The 16,560-nt window shown below is 50.0% G+C and overlaps 1 protein-coding gene across 1 annotated transcript in view; it reads left to right on the top strand.

Moving 5' to 3' along the window:
- LOC144753351 (beta-microseminoprotein-like) overlaps nt 1-16,089 on the top strand; it is a 97,168-nt gene extending 81,079 nt beyond the window's left edge. Inside the window, exon 4 of the mRNA XM_078641075.1 lies at nt 15,637-16,089. Within this exon, the coding sequence (XP_078497201.1) occupies nt 15,637-15,766 (130 nt within the window). The 3' untranslated portion in view covers nt 15,767-16,089. The remainder of the gene's footprint in view (nt 1-15,636) is intronic.
- Nucleotides 16,090-16,560: the final 471 nt, after the last annotated feature.

The raw sequence follows: 16,560 nt of genomic DNA, 5'->3' as shown, positions 1-16,560 counted from the left end.
ATAACACACACAGTAAATATACCAATCCCCCCCACAAATGGACACCAGACTGTAGTTATATAAAAATACGTTCTCTTTATGTAACAAGCATTGAAAATGCAATAGGTCTCGCAATAGAAGAGTTTGACCTTTTGGTTTTGCAAATGGATGAGTGGCGTTGCGTGGATGAGTGGCATTGCGTGGATGAGTGGCGTTGCGTGGATGAGTGGCGTTGCGTGGATGAGTGGCGTTGTGTGGATGAGTGGAGTGGCGTGTGTGAGTGGCGTTGCGTGTGTGAGTGGCGTTGCATGTGTGAGTGGCGTTGCGTGTGTGAGTGCCGTTGCGTGTGTGAGTGGCGTTGCGTGTGTGAGTGGCGTTGCGTTGTGAGTGGCGTTACGTGTGTGAGTGGCGTTGCGTGTGTGAGTGGCGTTGCGTGTGTGAGTGGCGTTGCGTGTGTGAGTGGCGTTGCGTGTGTGAGTGGCGTTGCGTGGATGAGTGGGGTTGCGTGGATGAGTGGGGTTGCGTGGATGAGTTGCGTGTGTGAGTGGCGTTGCGTGTGTGAGTGGCGTTGGGTGTGTGAGTGGCATTGGGTGTGTGACTGTGCTGCCTGTGGCGAGTGCAAACTACAATCAATTGGCACAGATTAAAATAATATTTTTAAAACATGATTTTATTATGCCAGTTTCAAAACTAGTAGTTTCACTTAACCTGCATTAACAGTAGCACTTGGAATATAGGTATTTAAACTCTTTGATGTCGCACATACGGCATTGAGTTGGGAGATCAACAGCTGAGCTGTACATTTTCAGTTTTGCGTGTAATTGTGTTATATCTAGGGAGACGGTCGGACGTGAAAGTGATCGGGGGAGGAGGGGGGTGGGGAGCACGTGAGTGGTGTATGTATATGCCTAAGCGAGGTGCTTGGGAGAGCGAGGCTGTCCAGGAGGGAGGGGGAAAAGGGAGGGGTTATGGCAAGCAGGGGGCCTGATTATGGCCACAGCTTGAAGTCTTTGAAGTCTCCGCATGCTGGCAAATGGTGATGAGGCAGAGAGTCTTTGATTCAGAGTTGTACTTCTGGATTGCTTTACTTAGGGAGGAGCCAGACAAGCATGAGGGCCTTTGAAAGTCGGTAGTATAGACGGTATGTGAATGGCGACTTTGGGTGATGTTATCATACATGGTTCATGGCCCTGCACTGCAGAGCCGGCATAGCGGAAACGCTTTATTATTTACTGTCAACGAGAACTGAAGGCGAGGGTGCTAGGCAAAATGCAAATCTGGCGGGCGAGACAGTGCAGTGGCCCGAAGATGGGGGGTTGGGTAGTGTGGGGTAAACAAGAGCCACCCAGCAGCACGTGAGCGGGAGGCACCACTTGTAGGGGGTGGATGTGAAGAGGACTCGTCCCTGTGCACGCGAAAGTGAAAGCAGCGGCCGCATCAAAAGTGTGCAAATTTAAAATACAAACTGCAACGAAGTAGAGCATCAAAAAGAACCCGCTGTAGACTTACTGCAATTTGAGAGATGCTGTCGCGTGAAGGGACAAACTGAGTGTGTTACTGCAGTAGAAAGTGAAGAAAGGCAAACCAAAATGAAAAAAAAGTTAAAACAAGAATAAGACCAAAAGAGACAAGACGGAGGGAAGGCAGAGAAGGGGAGGGGGGAGGAGAAATGCGACACGGCGGGCAGGGGAGGGGGTGGAGCGGGGAGAGGGTGTGAAAGCAGCAGGGGCCTGGAGTGCGGCTGAGGGAACTGAAGAAATGCGACACGGCAGGCAGGGGAGGGGGCGGAGCGGGGGTGTGGGAGGAGTGCGCCTGAGGGAAAATACATGCAAGGCAGGCGGCTGGGGGCATGTGCACGCGCTTTTAAGCTCAATGCGCATGCGCATTGAGCTTGAATTTCACGGGCACTGCAAGGAATCGCCACGATTCCTTGCAAGTTGGTTAAAGACTGTTTAAGCCCCCATAGTCTCGCAAGCTCGATGCGCATGCGCATCGACAGGCGAGACCTAAAAATATATATGCAGGCAAGTATTTATCACAAGACCATTAATAACGTTTTTCTAAGCCACAAGATTGTAATTGGGCAAGCTTTTCTTAATTACAGTTCAAAAAGTGTTTCTTTGTCGCTTCACTTCCAACACAGTTCTCTTGGCAAGGTTGGCAGTCCGTTAAAAATACTCCTTGGGTAGTTTCTAGGACTTTAGGCCAGTCTTAGGCCTTCTGGGCGCTTCGTAGCACTTCCGTGCATTCAGTGCGGGTGAAATCGGGACACTCTCTCACGGCTCACGCATCCAGCGTGAGCACCCGTACGCGGCGTACACTTCGGCCAGAGAGAAGAGGAGCGTACCGCTGTGAGTCTCGGGTGCGAGGCGCACAGGTCTCTCTTGAACAGGGAAGTGCCCCGGTCACTCTCTCACATGCGGTGCGCTACCAGCAGGGAGGCGGGTAACGGGGAGGCCCGGCGTACCAGGGTGGGAGCGCTCAGTCTACTCACGGTTGCAGAAGCGGAAGCGGCTGGTGCGAAATGGGGAAAGCAAACGTTGCAGGCCCCTAGCCCGGTGCGGATCTTCACGAAGGCTTCGCTTCCTTCGGGGTGTGGACGAGTCGGGCACGGACAGTGCGACTCGTTCAGTTCAGGGGTGCCGTTGGATCTTTGACATCAGCGGGTGCGGGCACACAGGCAGGCGCGGCCCTCGACCCCCAGTACGACAGTACGGGAGTCTCCACAAGGGGGGCGGTGCGGCCTGCAAACACTCTGGGACAATGAAGCGGGATCAGCAGGGCACGGTCCGTGCGGGCTGCGGGTCCCGGCGTAGATCACGATCTCCAAAGCAATTCCGGCGGGAGGGGCGAGAGCACTTCAGCACGCTCCTAATGACAGGCGGGGGCAGAGGAGCAGGCAGCCTAGCCCGGGGGCAGAGAGCGACTCCGAACGGAGCGAGGCTCTCACGGGTGAAAAGGCAGGCAAGCTCCTGAGTGCCGCAGCCCTAGGAGGGGGCGATGAGGGGCGCAGTCTTGCTCCGGCGGGAGGCACACCAGGCTCGAGGTTTAAAGATGAGCAAAGGCACCAAGAACCCACTAGTCCTGGGGTTCAGGTCAGGGGGCAAGCTCAAACAAGCCCTTGGAGAATGTTTCAAAGCACAAGTCTGCAAAGTCTTTTCAAAGTCTTTTCCTCTCCTTCCTCAGCAAGGCAAGCAGCAGGCCAGTCCTTCCAGCGTCTTCTTCTCCTTCTAGTTGGGCAGAGGTTCTTTGTGGGAAACAGGATTCTGATTTACAAGGAGCAGTGATCCTACTTTTATACAGCATTTTCTTTGTTCTCACAGGCCAGGGGGGCCTTTGCATAACTTCTTTCAGTCTCTGAGCACTTTGTGGGTGTACCCTGGTTTCTGCTTTCAGTGTGAGGGGCAGGCACATCAGACGCTCCACAGGAGGTGAAGCCAGCATTGTGTGGACAGAGGCAGCCAGGAGTACCTTGTTGACAGTGCTTCGCCTCTCCTGGGCCAGGTGTCGGCTGAGTCATCAGTTACTCCCCAGGGGGCGGAGCCAGCATTGTGGTGGCAGAGCACAGCCCTATTCAGAGTCCAGGGGCACTCCCACCTCCCACCAAGGTGTAATCCTGGCATTCACCAACTGTCATCCCCCAGCCATGTCACTCACATAACCCAGACAGTCAGATACACATCCAAGCAGAGGCGGGCTGAAATGGTTAGGCAAGCAAATGCTAACTTTCTAAAAGTAGCATTTGCAAACACAGGATATTAAAATAAACTTTACTAAAAGAAGTATTTTATTATTCTGAGTTCAGGCATACTAAACTTTATTTTCTACCATGTTCCCTGAGCCTGCTGGGATTATAGAGTGTAATATTTCCAGCAGCCCATCTTGGCCTAAGAGAACAGGTAGCCTTACAATAGTGAAAAACGAATTTGGCTGTAATTCACTATTAGGACATGCCACACACACCAGTGCATGTCCTACCTTACACTTACAATGCACCCTGCCCTTGGGCCTACCATAGGGGTGACTAATATGAAGTTAAGGGAAGGTTTAGGGGCTGGCAAGTGTGTGCACTTGCCCAGCCAGCATGACAGTACCAGACTTCACGCAGGTTCTGCAGTGGCAGACCCTAGACCATTTTAAAAGGCTGCTTCTGTGGGTGGCGCAACCTGCGCTGCAGGCCCACTAGCAGCATTGGCATTTACAAGCCCTGGCATTCCTGGTGCACTTTACTGGGAACTGACAGTAAATCCAATGAACCAATCATGGACATCAATCACAGTTACACTTTATATAGGGAGAGCATATGCACTTTAGCACTGGTCAGCAGTGGTAAAGTGCCCAGAGTTATTAAACCAACAAAAACAGGTCAGAGAGAATATTGGAGGAAGGCAAAAAGTTCAGGGATGACCCTGCCAAGAGGGCCAGGTCCAACACTTGCAAATACATAATTTTAGGAGGGATATCAGGCTTAGTGTGCATAGCTCAGGAGAGACGTGTCTTGCCTGGTCTCCTCCCAGGAAACAGTCTTTACTACGCAACCGTTACAATGCATGCCATTACGTTGCATGGCGTTGCAAAGCAGAAGGTGTGCAGAAGTGGGTAGAAGGTGTTGGATTTAACTCCAACACCTTCCCTGCTGTTGCACACACTGGAGTTGGAATAGAAAAGGTATCAATTCCAACTTCCAGCGTTCCCCCGACTGAAAGTCGATGTAAAAGTTGGCGTTGCAAGGGCATGTGCTGTAATGGCATGCATTGTAACGTCACATGAAGTTCTACTGAGGGTTTGGATTGTACAGCAAGGGTGCTTAAACAGTGCAGTGAGGGTAGGTAGTGATGGACACAAAGAACAGACGTAGGACGGTGCTGCCAGTAAAGAGGAAAACCCTGAAGCCTCTCAGGGCCGGCCTGGCATGAGAAGCCAGAATACCACACAAAATGTACAGCAGGTACTGGGCACACGTAAGGTATAAACAAGTTGATAAGTGATTTAGTTGATTGAGACAAAACAAGAGACACCGGTTTGTATGGTGAAGACAATATATTAAACTTTATATACGTCTTCTTTCTTTTGAGTGTTTACAGAACGCCAGCCGACACGTGTTTCATCAACAGGGCAGTGCCTGTGACTCATCAGGACTGAAAGTGGCGCTTGTGTTCAGGGCGGTGTGAAAAGTCGTAGACGTCGAAATCACGGGTTGAAAGTCGAGGGCAATGGTCACATGTGTGACTGGTAAGTAACCGCATAGTCGTGTGTGACTGTCGCGTTGTCTCCTTCGGAAGAACGATGTCGCTAAACGTCCAGTCGGGCAGAAAGTTGTCACACATGTGACCATTGCCCTCGGTGTCTCTTGTTTTGTCTCAATCAACTAAATCACTTATCAAGTTGTTTATACCTTACGTGTGCCCAGTACCTGCTGTACTTTAGTCGAAGCTGAGGCCTGAACCCTTGGGTGGAAATACACCAAATTTGGGAGAAAGGTAGATTTGGTTACGCAATCAAGCTTTCATTTATTTGATATAAATCCATTCAGTGGTTGTTGAGAAATGATAAGATATCTATGGCCACAAGGACTCAGTGAATAATGACAAGCTCCTGCATATTATGTATTGTACCCCCAAGTCCCTTTTAAACATGTATATAGATGAGTTTACACATGATTATGGCACCAAATTGAATTATACTGCCTGTTGCACCATCTTCTTTTGTATTAAGAGCTGGGTTCTTACGAGCTGAACATAATTTTTAACACTGTTGTTTTTATAATCTTTTTATTGGATTGTTTTTATATTTGAGAAATATCCATTTTACCTGCTTTTATTGGATATTTCTGATCTTGCTTTTATGACAATCTGTCGAATAAAGCTTTGTTGATGATGAGGGCACTGCTTATAACGTATGCAGGTGGGCCCATGCCCCATGGACCGCAACCTATCCGGGGCTGAAATAAATTAAATTAATGCAGGGGACCCACATGGCCCCCCCACCACTTCCCCGGGGACAGCCACCTCCTCGGGGCACTGCTTATAATGTATGTGGGCAGGCCCATCTCAGCCCACCCACACCCTGGGGACCCCATCTTCCCCGGGGCTGAAATATATAAAATTATTGTTGGTGGTCCAGGGACCACCACCTCCCAGGGGTTAAAATAAATTAATGGATGGGGTCTGTTGCGAATCTCCAGCCATGGGGTCCACCACCGCCCGGGGCTAAGTTCTACATAGGAGCCATTTATGGCCTTGGGGACTTCTAGCCCCCAGGGCCGGCTCCAGTTATCTCCCAAGCTGCCTACCCTTGGAAGGTAGCTGTTTGCCTTAGCTTGGTGGGAGCTGACAGCTCCCACCATGCAAAGCAAACATAACTCAGCTTTCGGCGAGTCGGAGCTGTCAAACAGCTCCGGCTTGCAGAAAGTGGATTTTTCATTTTCTCCAGTGCATGCAAACATGCGAGAAACAGATGAAAACAATGCACCTGAAAGCAGGCAGCTACTACTTCAAGCTGCCCCCTGCTTGCAGGAGCAATGACATGGACCACAGGGCATTGAGGTTTCCCCGCAGACCCAACAGTGCTCACTGGGTGCCCTAGGTGGGCTACAGGTCACCCAAAGGAGCTAAAAGCGAGAATAAAGGGCAGAAAGGAGCAGATAGAGACAGAATAAATGTTAGAGACAAGCAAACAGAGGCAGACTAAAGCTCAGTAATGAATAGTTAGAGGCTGATAAAGCTCAGAAACAAGCAGCAAGAAGGGAACTAAAAGTCAGAAATAAGAGACAGGGTAAAGGCCAGAAGCGCACAAGAAGAGGCAAAATAAAGGTCAGAAGAGAGCAGAAAGGGGCAATATAAAAGTCAGAAACCAGCAGCAACAGACAGCATAAAGGTCAAGAGCAAGCGGAAAGAGGCAAAATAACGGGAAGGATGAGCATAAAGAGGCAAATAGAGGTCCTAAGCTCATGCATGACATCGAATATTTAAAAAAAAAAAAATTGTTCTTTTTTGTCCCTAGACTGTCACATAGGATCAACACCTAGGAGTGAAAAAGTGAATGCCATTAACTGAAGGGAAGGGTAACAGAGTCACAAGTGAGTCTTGGTCATTTTATGCCATCTCCTGGGGCAGAAGAAATAGTACCTCAATCACATAAGGAGCAGCTGATGAGCACTGATTATGGTAGATTAATCTGTTCTTGGTCCCTGCCCCACAGAGATGAATGGAAGTGACGTTTCGCCTGCACTGGCCACTTACGATGCAGCTAAGAAGACTTTAACTGAAGCCCACAAATGGGAAGCAATGGGCAGGCCGCAAACCAATTAATTTAATTTTAGTTGGGGGTGTGGCCAAGATGACGGCGAGGTAGGACGTGTCTCACTGGCTCCCCGCCGACCACCGAGCAAAGCACCGACCTCCGGCTGCCTGTGGAGCAAGGAACTTTAAGGAAGGTGGCCTGATGGCACAATACACCCGGGGAGCCTGAGGATGAGGCAACAAGATCGGCTGAAGCGGTGGAAACCCGAGTGGGACGGGTATGCTCAGACGTGAGTCCCGTGCTCTCCATGCCACTCTAATCAAGCTATCCAGGCTGATGAGGGCTGAAAGCCCAAAACCAGTCCTTGGATGCTTGTTTCCAGTCCAGGGAGGACCTGGCTTGGCTGTTCGGGCTGGACTGTTCCCATGCCCATGGGGCACAGGGTCAAGACTGATTTGCATATGGCTGGGTTCAAACTGGAATTGCATGGTGAGCAACGAAACAATGGATTTAGGCCCAGATCTCTGTACTGGGGTGAATGTATGACATTGTTCTTCATTCTGTCCATCATCTGTTGTTTTTGCACTTGAAGCGGTGGAAGCGGCACCCAAGGCTGGCCCGGCGAGGCGGCTCCACAGGCTCCCTTGAGACGGCCCCGCCTGGAGAATTACCGCAGCCTCTGAGACAGCCCCGGAGCGGGAAGGTCCGCATTAGATGGTCTACCGCCTTGCGTGCATCTATCAGCATCCGCCGTGATGAGCAGACCATGGCACAGCACAGGAGGCGCCAGGACCGGCTGCGGCCGCAGGTTTGGAGCGCCACCCCACGATCTTGTCTGGCGGCAAAGCACCGACACAAGCTATGTCCTAAGGTGAGAGAGGGGAGAGCGGGCCCGGCCATCCGACGCACCCCAACACCAGCACTAGCGAGATCGCGCCCTAGAGGCAGCGATGAGGTAGCAGTGGTGCATGCGGCATGGCTGGGCCGATGCAGTGCACTGTCTGGGGGTAGCCTTGACCTGGCTATCTGCTCTTGCTGGCAGTCGGTGAGTTAGACCTCACACGTTGGATTGACACAGTCCAAGCTATGGACAGAGGTGAGTGTGGGGCGGCTTGACGCTTGTCCACATGGCGCAGAGCGATCACTGCACGGCTACGGGAGTTTCGGGCTCAGCCTGGACTCTTGCGACACACGGGACAGAACTGCGTAGGCAAGGCTCGCATCCAGGAGCAAAACGATTGGGTCTCCAGAGCACGCTACAGCGCCTGCCTGATTCCTAACATTGCCAGCTACCTCCGGAGGAAAGATTCAAGAAGGGAGCATGAGGAGGCACGGGGGCCACAAGCGTTTCTGCTGTTAGAGGCAGACACCGAGGGCGGGACCCGGCGCCCTGCAGAGGTGGCTCGGCTAGGTTTGGGTGCGGCTTGTAGTTGTGCGGTGGTAACCCACTCGAACGCCTTTCCAGCGCCCCCTCCAGCATGAGCATTGCCTTCTCTACTAGAGTCCGGGATCCACAGGGGACTAGGCTCTGCCACTGGACAGGCAAGGCTGCAGGAGGCATGGATTTACCAGACGGAACAGTCCCGAGTTGTGTCAGAGAGAGCGACCCCTGAGGCGGGGGCAGCACTGGGATTCCTGCACTGAGCAGGTCGATCCACCTGTGTACCACACGGAGGCAGCGGGAAGCATTGAGCCTGGGCGGTGTGCTCTCATTCAGCTGCGGACCCTCCAGTCATAGCGAGTCCCTACATCTATAGCAGAGTCCACAGGCGGAGGTCACTCAACAGGATGAACCAGGCGCTTTACCGCCCTGTTTCGCTACATCTCACGGGGCGGTGACCCCCCACAGCCTGGCTGGACCATTTAGCATCCTGAGGGGGCACGCACAGGGAGTGAAACGGGAGGCGGAGATGCTTTTTGACACACACCTGGATCAGCTTGGAGGGGTACTAGAGAGCCCTACGGCCTTGGCGTACTGGCTACATATCATTACTAAGCACAAGATATGACTTCCACCAGGGGAAATAAAGATAAGACATTGAAAGAGCTCTTCGCACGTCAACAGGGGGGCACCACCATGGACCACCCATCACCAGGTGACTCCTCCACGATGCCGGCGGAAGACACCAAGGAGGAACCAGTGATACGGGCCTTCTCGAATCACTGTTCAAGACGCTTCGTGAAGATCTACAGACGGGCAAGCGTGACCTCACCTCTGAAATTAAAGACATCCGTAGAGATGTAGACAACATCGCCGAGCGGGTGGTCACACTAGAAGACAAGGGCAATAATAGGGTCACAGAATTAATGGTCCTTCAGCAGGAGGTCATTCATGAGCAACAGGCGAACTTACAAACACACCTCGAGGACTTGGAGAATCGTTCCTGCAGGCACATCAGGATCAGAAGGGCGCGAACCAATGAAGAAGCCGATGATATATTCAGCTACGTAGAGAGCTTTTAATCACATCCTGGGAAACCCACCCAACACAGGCCTTAAATTAGACAGAGCACACAGGGTGGGCCTCCCCATGTCAGATAAAGCTCAGCCCGCGGACATCCTGGTCTGCGTCCAGGACTTCAGCACAAAACAGGACATACTTCGCAAAGCCAGAACCATGCATCCAATTACCTTTCGAGACCAGACCCCAATCATGTATCAGGACCTTGCGGTGCTCACCTTGCAGAAATGCCGGACCTTTTGCCCCATCACAGCTCATCTACGACAACGCAACATTTCTTAATCGTGGGGGCACCAGTTCCGCCTTATCTTCCGCCTGGATAGCAAGCTGTATCAACTTCGCTCCCTTACAGAGGCTAGTCAACTGCTGGGTGTTGACATTCCAGAGGAGGAGGATGGGGGCTGTAGCCCCGGCCCAGGTACAGGAGAAGCACAACCAAGGTGGCGACAGCAGGGCCGCAGGTGTCACACCAAACGCACAGACCCAGCAGAGATCACAAAAGGACAGCAGGCGGTATTGGAGGCCCTCCCGGAAGCCTTGGCGAAGATGCAAACTTCCTAAACACCACAGGGACTGCCTGCCCTCTCTTCCTTTCATTTGAGGTGGGTGGCGGGTGGTAGGGGCGACACACTTGGTAACACCATGGACCCCATGAAGATTTCCTGCCGATCATCCCCTGATGACGGACTGAACTTGGACCACTCAACTTCTTTTCTTAAGTTTGTTCAATTTGTTTATATGGGGGTTTCTGTTAACTGGGTCCCCCGTCGACTACTCTCTGGCCTGTACCGAGTTGGGGTTCATACACAGGCCTCCCTCCACAGGTGCACACTAGTCCTCACAGGTTGGCCCCGCTCCTGGCCTCACACTGCATCCTGTGCGCTTAGCCTACTAGCTGCCTCCTAACACTCTTAAAGTCCTCATGCTCAATGTAAGAGGACTCAACAACCCCATCAAATGTAGGGGGATCCTTTCATACCTGGAGAGTACGGGGCGGACGTCTGTTTGCTGCAGGAGACCTACCTGCTTTCCAGGGACTGCCACAGATTAAAATCTTGCAAGTTTCCCACTCAGCTCTTTTCGTGTGGCCTGTCTAAGACAGCGGGGGTCGCGATACTAGTGTCCCAAGCATTTCAGGGGAAGGTGGGGGAAAGACGGCCGAAATTAAGGGAGACTACTCTCCTATCAATTTTTAATCGTGGGGCATACACTGATCATTGGGTCCATATGCACGTCTAACGAGGGTCAGAAGAGGTTGCTTCACAAGGCACTGACGGAGGCCAGTACTACAACGGAGCGCAAGATCCCCTTGGGGGGAGACCAAACCTAGTATTTAACAGTACACTTGACAGATCGGCCCAGCGATTCGAACAGGTGGGGGCACTCTCACAGAGCAGCCTGAATAGATTCAATGAGCAGGGCCTGGTAAATCTTTGGGGGGTCCAACACCCACAGCTTAGAACATACTTGTTCTACTCTAACGCCCATAAGTCCTATTCCAGGCTGGACTATTTGTTATGCTCCTTGGAACTCCGCAATATCTCGTCAGCGGTTGACATTCTCGTAGCATCACTGTCTGACCATGCGCCAGTGATGGCCACTCTGACCCTGCCTCCTCTTCAGCGACTCGCACAACAATGGAGACTTCGAGACGCCCTCCTGCAGCGGACCAACGTGGTGGACCAGGTACAATGTGCGTTAGACGAGTATTTATTACACAATGACAACCCAACACCATCCTGTCCACCAGATGGGAAGCACTCAAGGCCATGATCAGGGGCGTATTAATCGCCATTTCCACGGCAGACAACGTGGAACGCAAGCACAAATGGGACGAGCTGACACAAAAAGTCAGGGAGCTGGAGCAAATGCATCGCCAAACTAGTGCACCCTGTACCTGGCACCACCTGTCAGCAGCATGGGCGCAATTAGTGGCCATATATCAAGACAAAGTGGAATACTTAGCACTGCGTTCGTGCCATTCTTTTTATGTAGGAGGTGACAGATGCGGGCGTCTGCGTGCTCACAAGTTGCGAAAGCTAGACTGCGGCAGGGCGTTCAGGAGCTCCAAGACCAAATGGGGGAGGTAACCACAGACGATGCGACTATCGCTGAGACGTTTAGAGGATTCTATGCCCAACTATATGACAAGCAGAAGCTAGAAGCCGCGGACGCCGATGCTTACTTGATGCAGGCACGTCTCCCCACTTTGACACCGGAACAGGCGGAGTACCTGCACGGGAACATCCAGGTTGAGGAGGTCATAGCGGCTATAGCACGTCTCAAATTAGCAAAATAGCCTGGCCCGGATGGCTACACTGTGGCTTTTTATAAACAGTTCTGATCCACTCTAGCCCCCCTGCTCACTAGGCTATATAACATCTTCACCTCCCTGGGAGCGATCCCCCGATCTATGCTTGAGGCTGCTGTAGTGGTAATTCCCAAACCGAGAAAAGACGAAACTTACTGCGGGGCGTATCGTCCCATTTCACTTTTGAACATCGATCTCAAATTAGATACGGGATATTGGCGAGCAGGTTAGCTCCTCACATGCCGGGCTTGATTGACCCCGATCAGGCGGGATTCATCCTCCAAAGACAAACAAGCGATAACACTAAGAGGGTCTTGCATCTCATAGAAAAGGCGTTGCGGATCTCACGAGAATACATGCTCCTTACCATTGACGCAGAAAAGGCATTCTATCGGGTCCAATGGCCCTATTTAGAACAGGTGCTGATCCGAGCCGGCCTCGGAGAGAAAATGAGGACATGGATCCCGAATTGTTATCGCGACCCCACGTCATCAGTCAGGGTCAATGGACATACCTCAGCTCCCTGCCCCATTAGCAGAGGCATAAGGCGGGGTGTCACCCCTGCTTTTCGCACTCCATTTGAAACCACTGGCTCAGAGAGTTAGGGACCATCCGCTCATCACGGCCATACGCTTTGGGGGCGATACGCACACCATTAGTTTATATGTGGACGATGTCCTCATGACATTGACAGACCCCGGAGTAGCTCTGGGAGCCTTCCTATCGGAGCAGGACTCCTTTGTGGAGGCCTCTGGGTTTCAAATCAACATCGCAAAGTCGACAACTCTTAATCTCTCTCTATCTCCACAGAAGCACGCATGCCTTCAGAGGCAACACCCACTGCAATGGTCCCGAGACACGGTCCCCCACCTACTTGGGGATTCTCTTAGTGCCTACCCTCCACTCTACGGCGTCCATTAACTACGCTGACTTACAGGCTCAAATACCCTCCGACCTGCGGCGGTGGAAACATTACCCTATCTTGTGGCTTGGGAGGATAGCAGCGGTCAAGATGACAATCTTGCCCATAATTTTGTATCTCTTTCAGACGCTTACTTTACAGCCACCGGACGGTTGGCTCAACAGGGTACAGTCGGAACTTTCCTTATACATCTGGCAGGGACGCAAACCAAGATTGAAGAAATTAGTTAGCTTTCTCCCATCCACTGAAGGGGGACTCTGGATCCCTGACATCCAACTCTACTACGAAGCTTAGCTGCTCTATCACCTAGTGGAGTGGAGTCGCACACTGGTTATTTCAAGATCGGGCAGTAGCGGGTACTTCTCTCAGGAAGATTCCCTTCCTCAAGAAACAGCATAGACCCCCTAACCCCTACACCGCTCACATCACACATACTACCCTAACAATATGGGATCAGACCAACAGGAGACACGGGTTGACGACTTTTCCCTCTCCTCTCACCCAACTTTTTGACAATCCGGACTTCAGCCCAGGGATGGGGGAGACTTCCTTCACACAGTGGCAAGCCTCATGATGTTGAGCACTAGGTCTCTTCTTTGATACCCAGGGGGTGTTTCCTTTTTCTCAGCTCAGGTCTGATTATGGATTGCCAGAGTCCGAACGGCTCCATTACCTGCAGCTGCGACACTGGGCGCTTCACCCAGACAATAGGCCACACGCACAAATACTTCTTACTCCATATGAACGATGGTTATTCACATCATCATCCGTCAAGAAACTTATCTCAGACGTATATAAGATGCTACTCTCCTGATACAAATACACGATGGGAAAGAGACCTGGGACGCGAACTAAGCAGTAAAGAATGAGAGGGGGTGTACTACAGGGCTCGACACACAGTAAGCAATATGGGTCTCACAGAAACTTTGACCAAGTTAGTCACCTACTGGTATTACACCCCAGAACGCTTACATCAAGCGGACCCCACGCAAAGCACGGAATGTTGGAGAGGTTGTGGGAAGACGGAACGCTGGTCCACCTCCTTTAGGAATGTGAACACCTGCAACAATACTGGTCCCAGATTTTAGACGAAATTTTGATAAGAATTTTGATACGGAGCTCCTCAGATTCCCTAGCTATATTCTTTTGGGCGTGCCGAACCCTCTAACATACCCACTCAAGTCAAAAAGAGGCCACCAGATAGCAATTGCGCTGGGCACTGCCACCCAAAACATTCTGGTTCACTGGAGGACTTCCCGGATTACCACTCACTGGCTCCAACACCTTTGACACATAATGGGGATGGAGAAAATATCCCTTACACTGGCTGGGCAGGGCTCGACATTTGGAGAGCTTTGGCAACCACTCTTGGGCATCCTCACTCAGGAGTTCAGGGAACTTACCTACCCCAGGTAATTACACCTCCTGCTTCTCACCACACCTGAAATTGATTCCCCAGGAGCCGCTACACAATTGTTATTGTTACACACCTAACACAATCTTCAACTCACAGTGGGGGGAGGGGGGACAAGTGGAGGCAGGAGGGCTGTTCTTTCTTTGTTCTTTCTTGTTTTCATTTAGTTTTAGGACTAATTTGTTTAAAGCCATGCCATATGCTAGGGCTCTGCGTAGCCCATGACTAGCTGTTTTACAAACTGTACTGTGATACTTTGGCTTCTATAAATAAAAAAAGAGTTAAATCATAAAAACAATAGTGTCTTTCAAGCTAGGGTGACTAGATCTTGAAAACCAAAAACTGGGACATTTTGCAAAAGTAGAAAATGGACTACAATTTTACATCAACGGTGCTGCGCAGAATGATAACTCTTATCAACATAGCAACAAAGAAGAAGCACTAAAAAATGTAATGAAATGTAATTTCTAAGACCAGCATCATACCTGTTAATTAAATGTCTTACTCATAACAGCAGCTAACTAGCACAACTTTAGATCGCCTAATAAATGCCTCTCACTGGTTTTAGTCGACCCCTGTAAAAATCTGGCCATGAGCCAAAATTGCCGAAATCTGCCAGGGCAGCTCGTGAAAACCCGGGACTTCCGGGTAAATCCGGGATGCCTGGTTACTCTACTCTCAAGCGAGCCCATGGGCTAGTATGCTGTCGCAGCCTCGACCCTAAAAATGGGGGTTTCACCGTGATGCACCTCTTCAGATCAAGCAGCAAGTACCACAGAGCACCTTCTTGTTATCAGTATCCGCTGACGTCGCTGATCTGGACATAGTGCAGTGCAGGTGTCGAAGAGTTCTGTGTGTCTGTTTCTATGTTTTTTATGAGGCAGGTTTGCTTCAACACGGTGTGAAAAAAATACACCAAAAAGCACCATAGCCGGTTGGCCTCGTATTTGGATGAATACCATGGGGAAAATATGATGAAATAACAAGGTTGTTAAAAGGGAAGTCAGATTTTCATTATTATACAATGCCATGTTAAAACTATTTTGGAAACGTTTGAGACGGTGATGTTCGTATTCAGATTTGTAGATATTTTAAAGGCGTCAACCGTGGCAATAAAGAGTGAAAATAGTGATCATATATTTCTAAAATGATCTAAATGGTAAAAATGTGTTTAAAGTTGTCGAAACAAACTGTAATACTTATGTTGTACTTTTCTATACGGAAAACTCCAAACAGAGAAAAGAGAGCTGAGTTGTGAGATGTGTCCTGATGACCGACTGTAATTGTGCCCTCTTTCTGTCTTGTAGGGCGGCCTATCCTGCTATGTACAACAAAACCGAATGCATTGCGTTCCTTGATGACATCCAGTGCAAATACAGAGTGGTGAAAAAGTGCGACCCCTGTAAAAAGTGTGAAGTTACTGTTTGGACTTTATAACACAGCTGCATAGCTTTGAATCGGACCTTCTTTCAAGCAATCAACCAATCAGGGATTTGTAGAGCGCACTGCTCACCGGTGAGGGTCTCAAGGCGCTTTCGGGAACATCTTTCACTAGAGTTAAATAAAATCAGTTTATGGTGGCAGGAAAAGAAGACTATTTCTGTCATGTTAAAACATGCGCTTTTCAACTGCATTGGTTAAAATGTATTCTCTAAATCCAATAAATGTAACCCTATCTAGCCAAAATACTTATGTTACATTCTGGTTTTCAAATTCTTAGAAGATAATTTCTTATCAATAAAGCGAAACATACATTAATATTCAATGTAGCCATTGTGCCTTTGTTTCTATCTATATTATTAGGGATTCATCAACAGCTCTTTTGCCTCTGAACCCTTATCTATAATACAGCACGGGTGCGATAGTGCTTTCTCATTTACATGGGGCCAGGAACCACATGCAAATCAAAGGAACACCCCCTTGACAGCCCACCTTCTCTTTGATATCCTATACAAAGACGTTGCTGCCCTCTGGTGGCGATTTGAAAAAATAGGTATTTTATTGCATTTCAAGATTCTATATTTTGTATAATTTTGAATTTTTAAATTGTGACCTCAATTCGGCCATATATTAGTAAATAATTTCAAAAAGCATACCTGCCAAATTGGTTATGTGTAACATTCCTATGCTTTTAGTCTGTGTATGAGTGTATGAGTGACATTCTACTGTCAAACGTGTGACACTGAGTGACTCTTTCTCGTCACCAAATCATAGCAATGACCAATATTTGA

This window comes from Lissotriton helveticus, chromosome 5_1 (genome assembly GCF_964261635.1).
Source record: "Lissotriton helveticus chromosome 5_1, aLisHel1.1, whole genome shotgun sequence".
NCBI lineage: Eukaryota > Metazoa > Chordata > Amphibia > Caudata > Salamandridae > Lissotriton > Lissotriton helveticus.
This window is presented reverse-complemented; position numbering and strand designations above follow the sequence as displayed.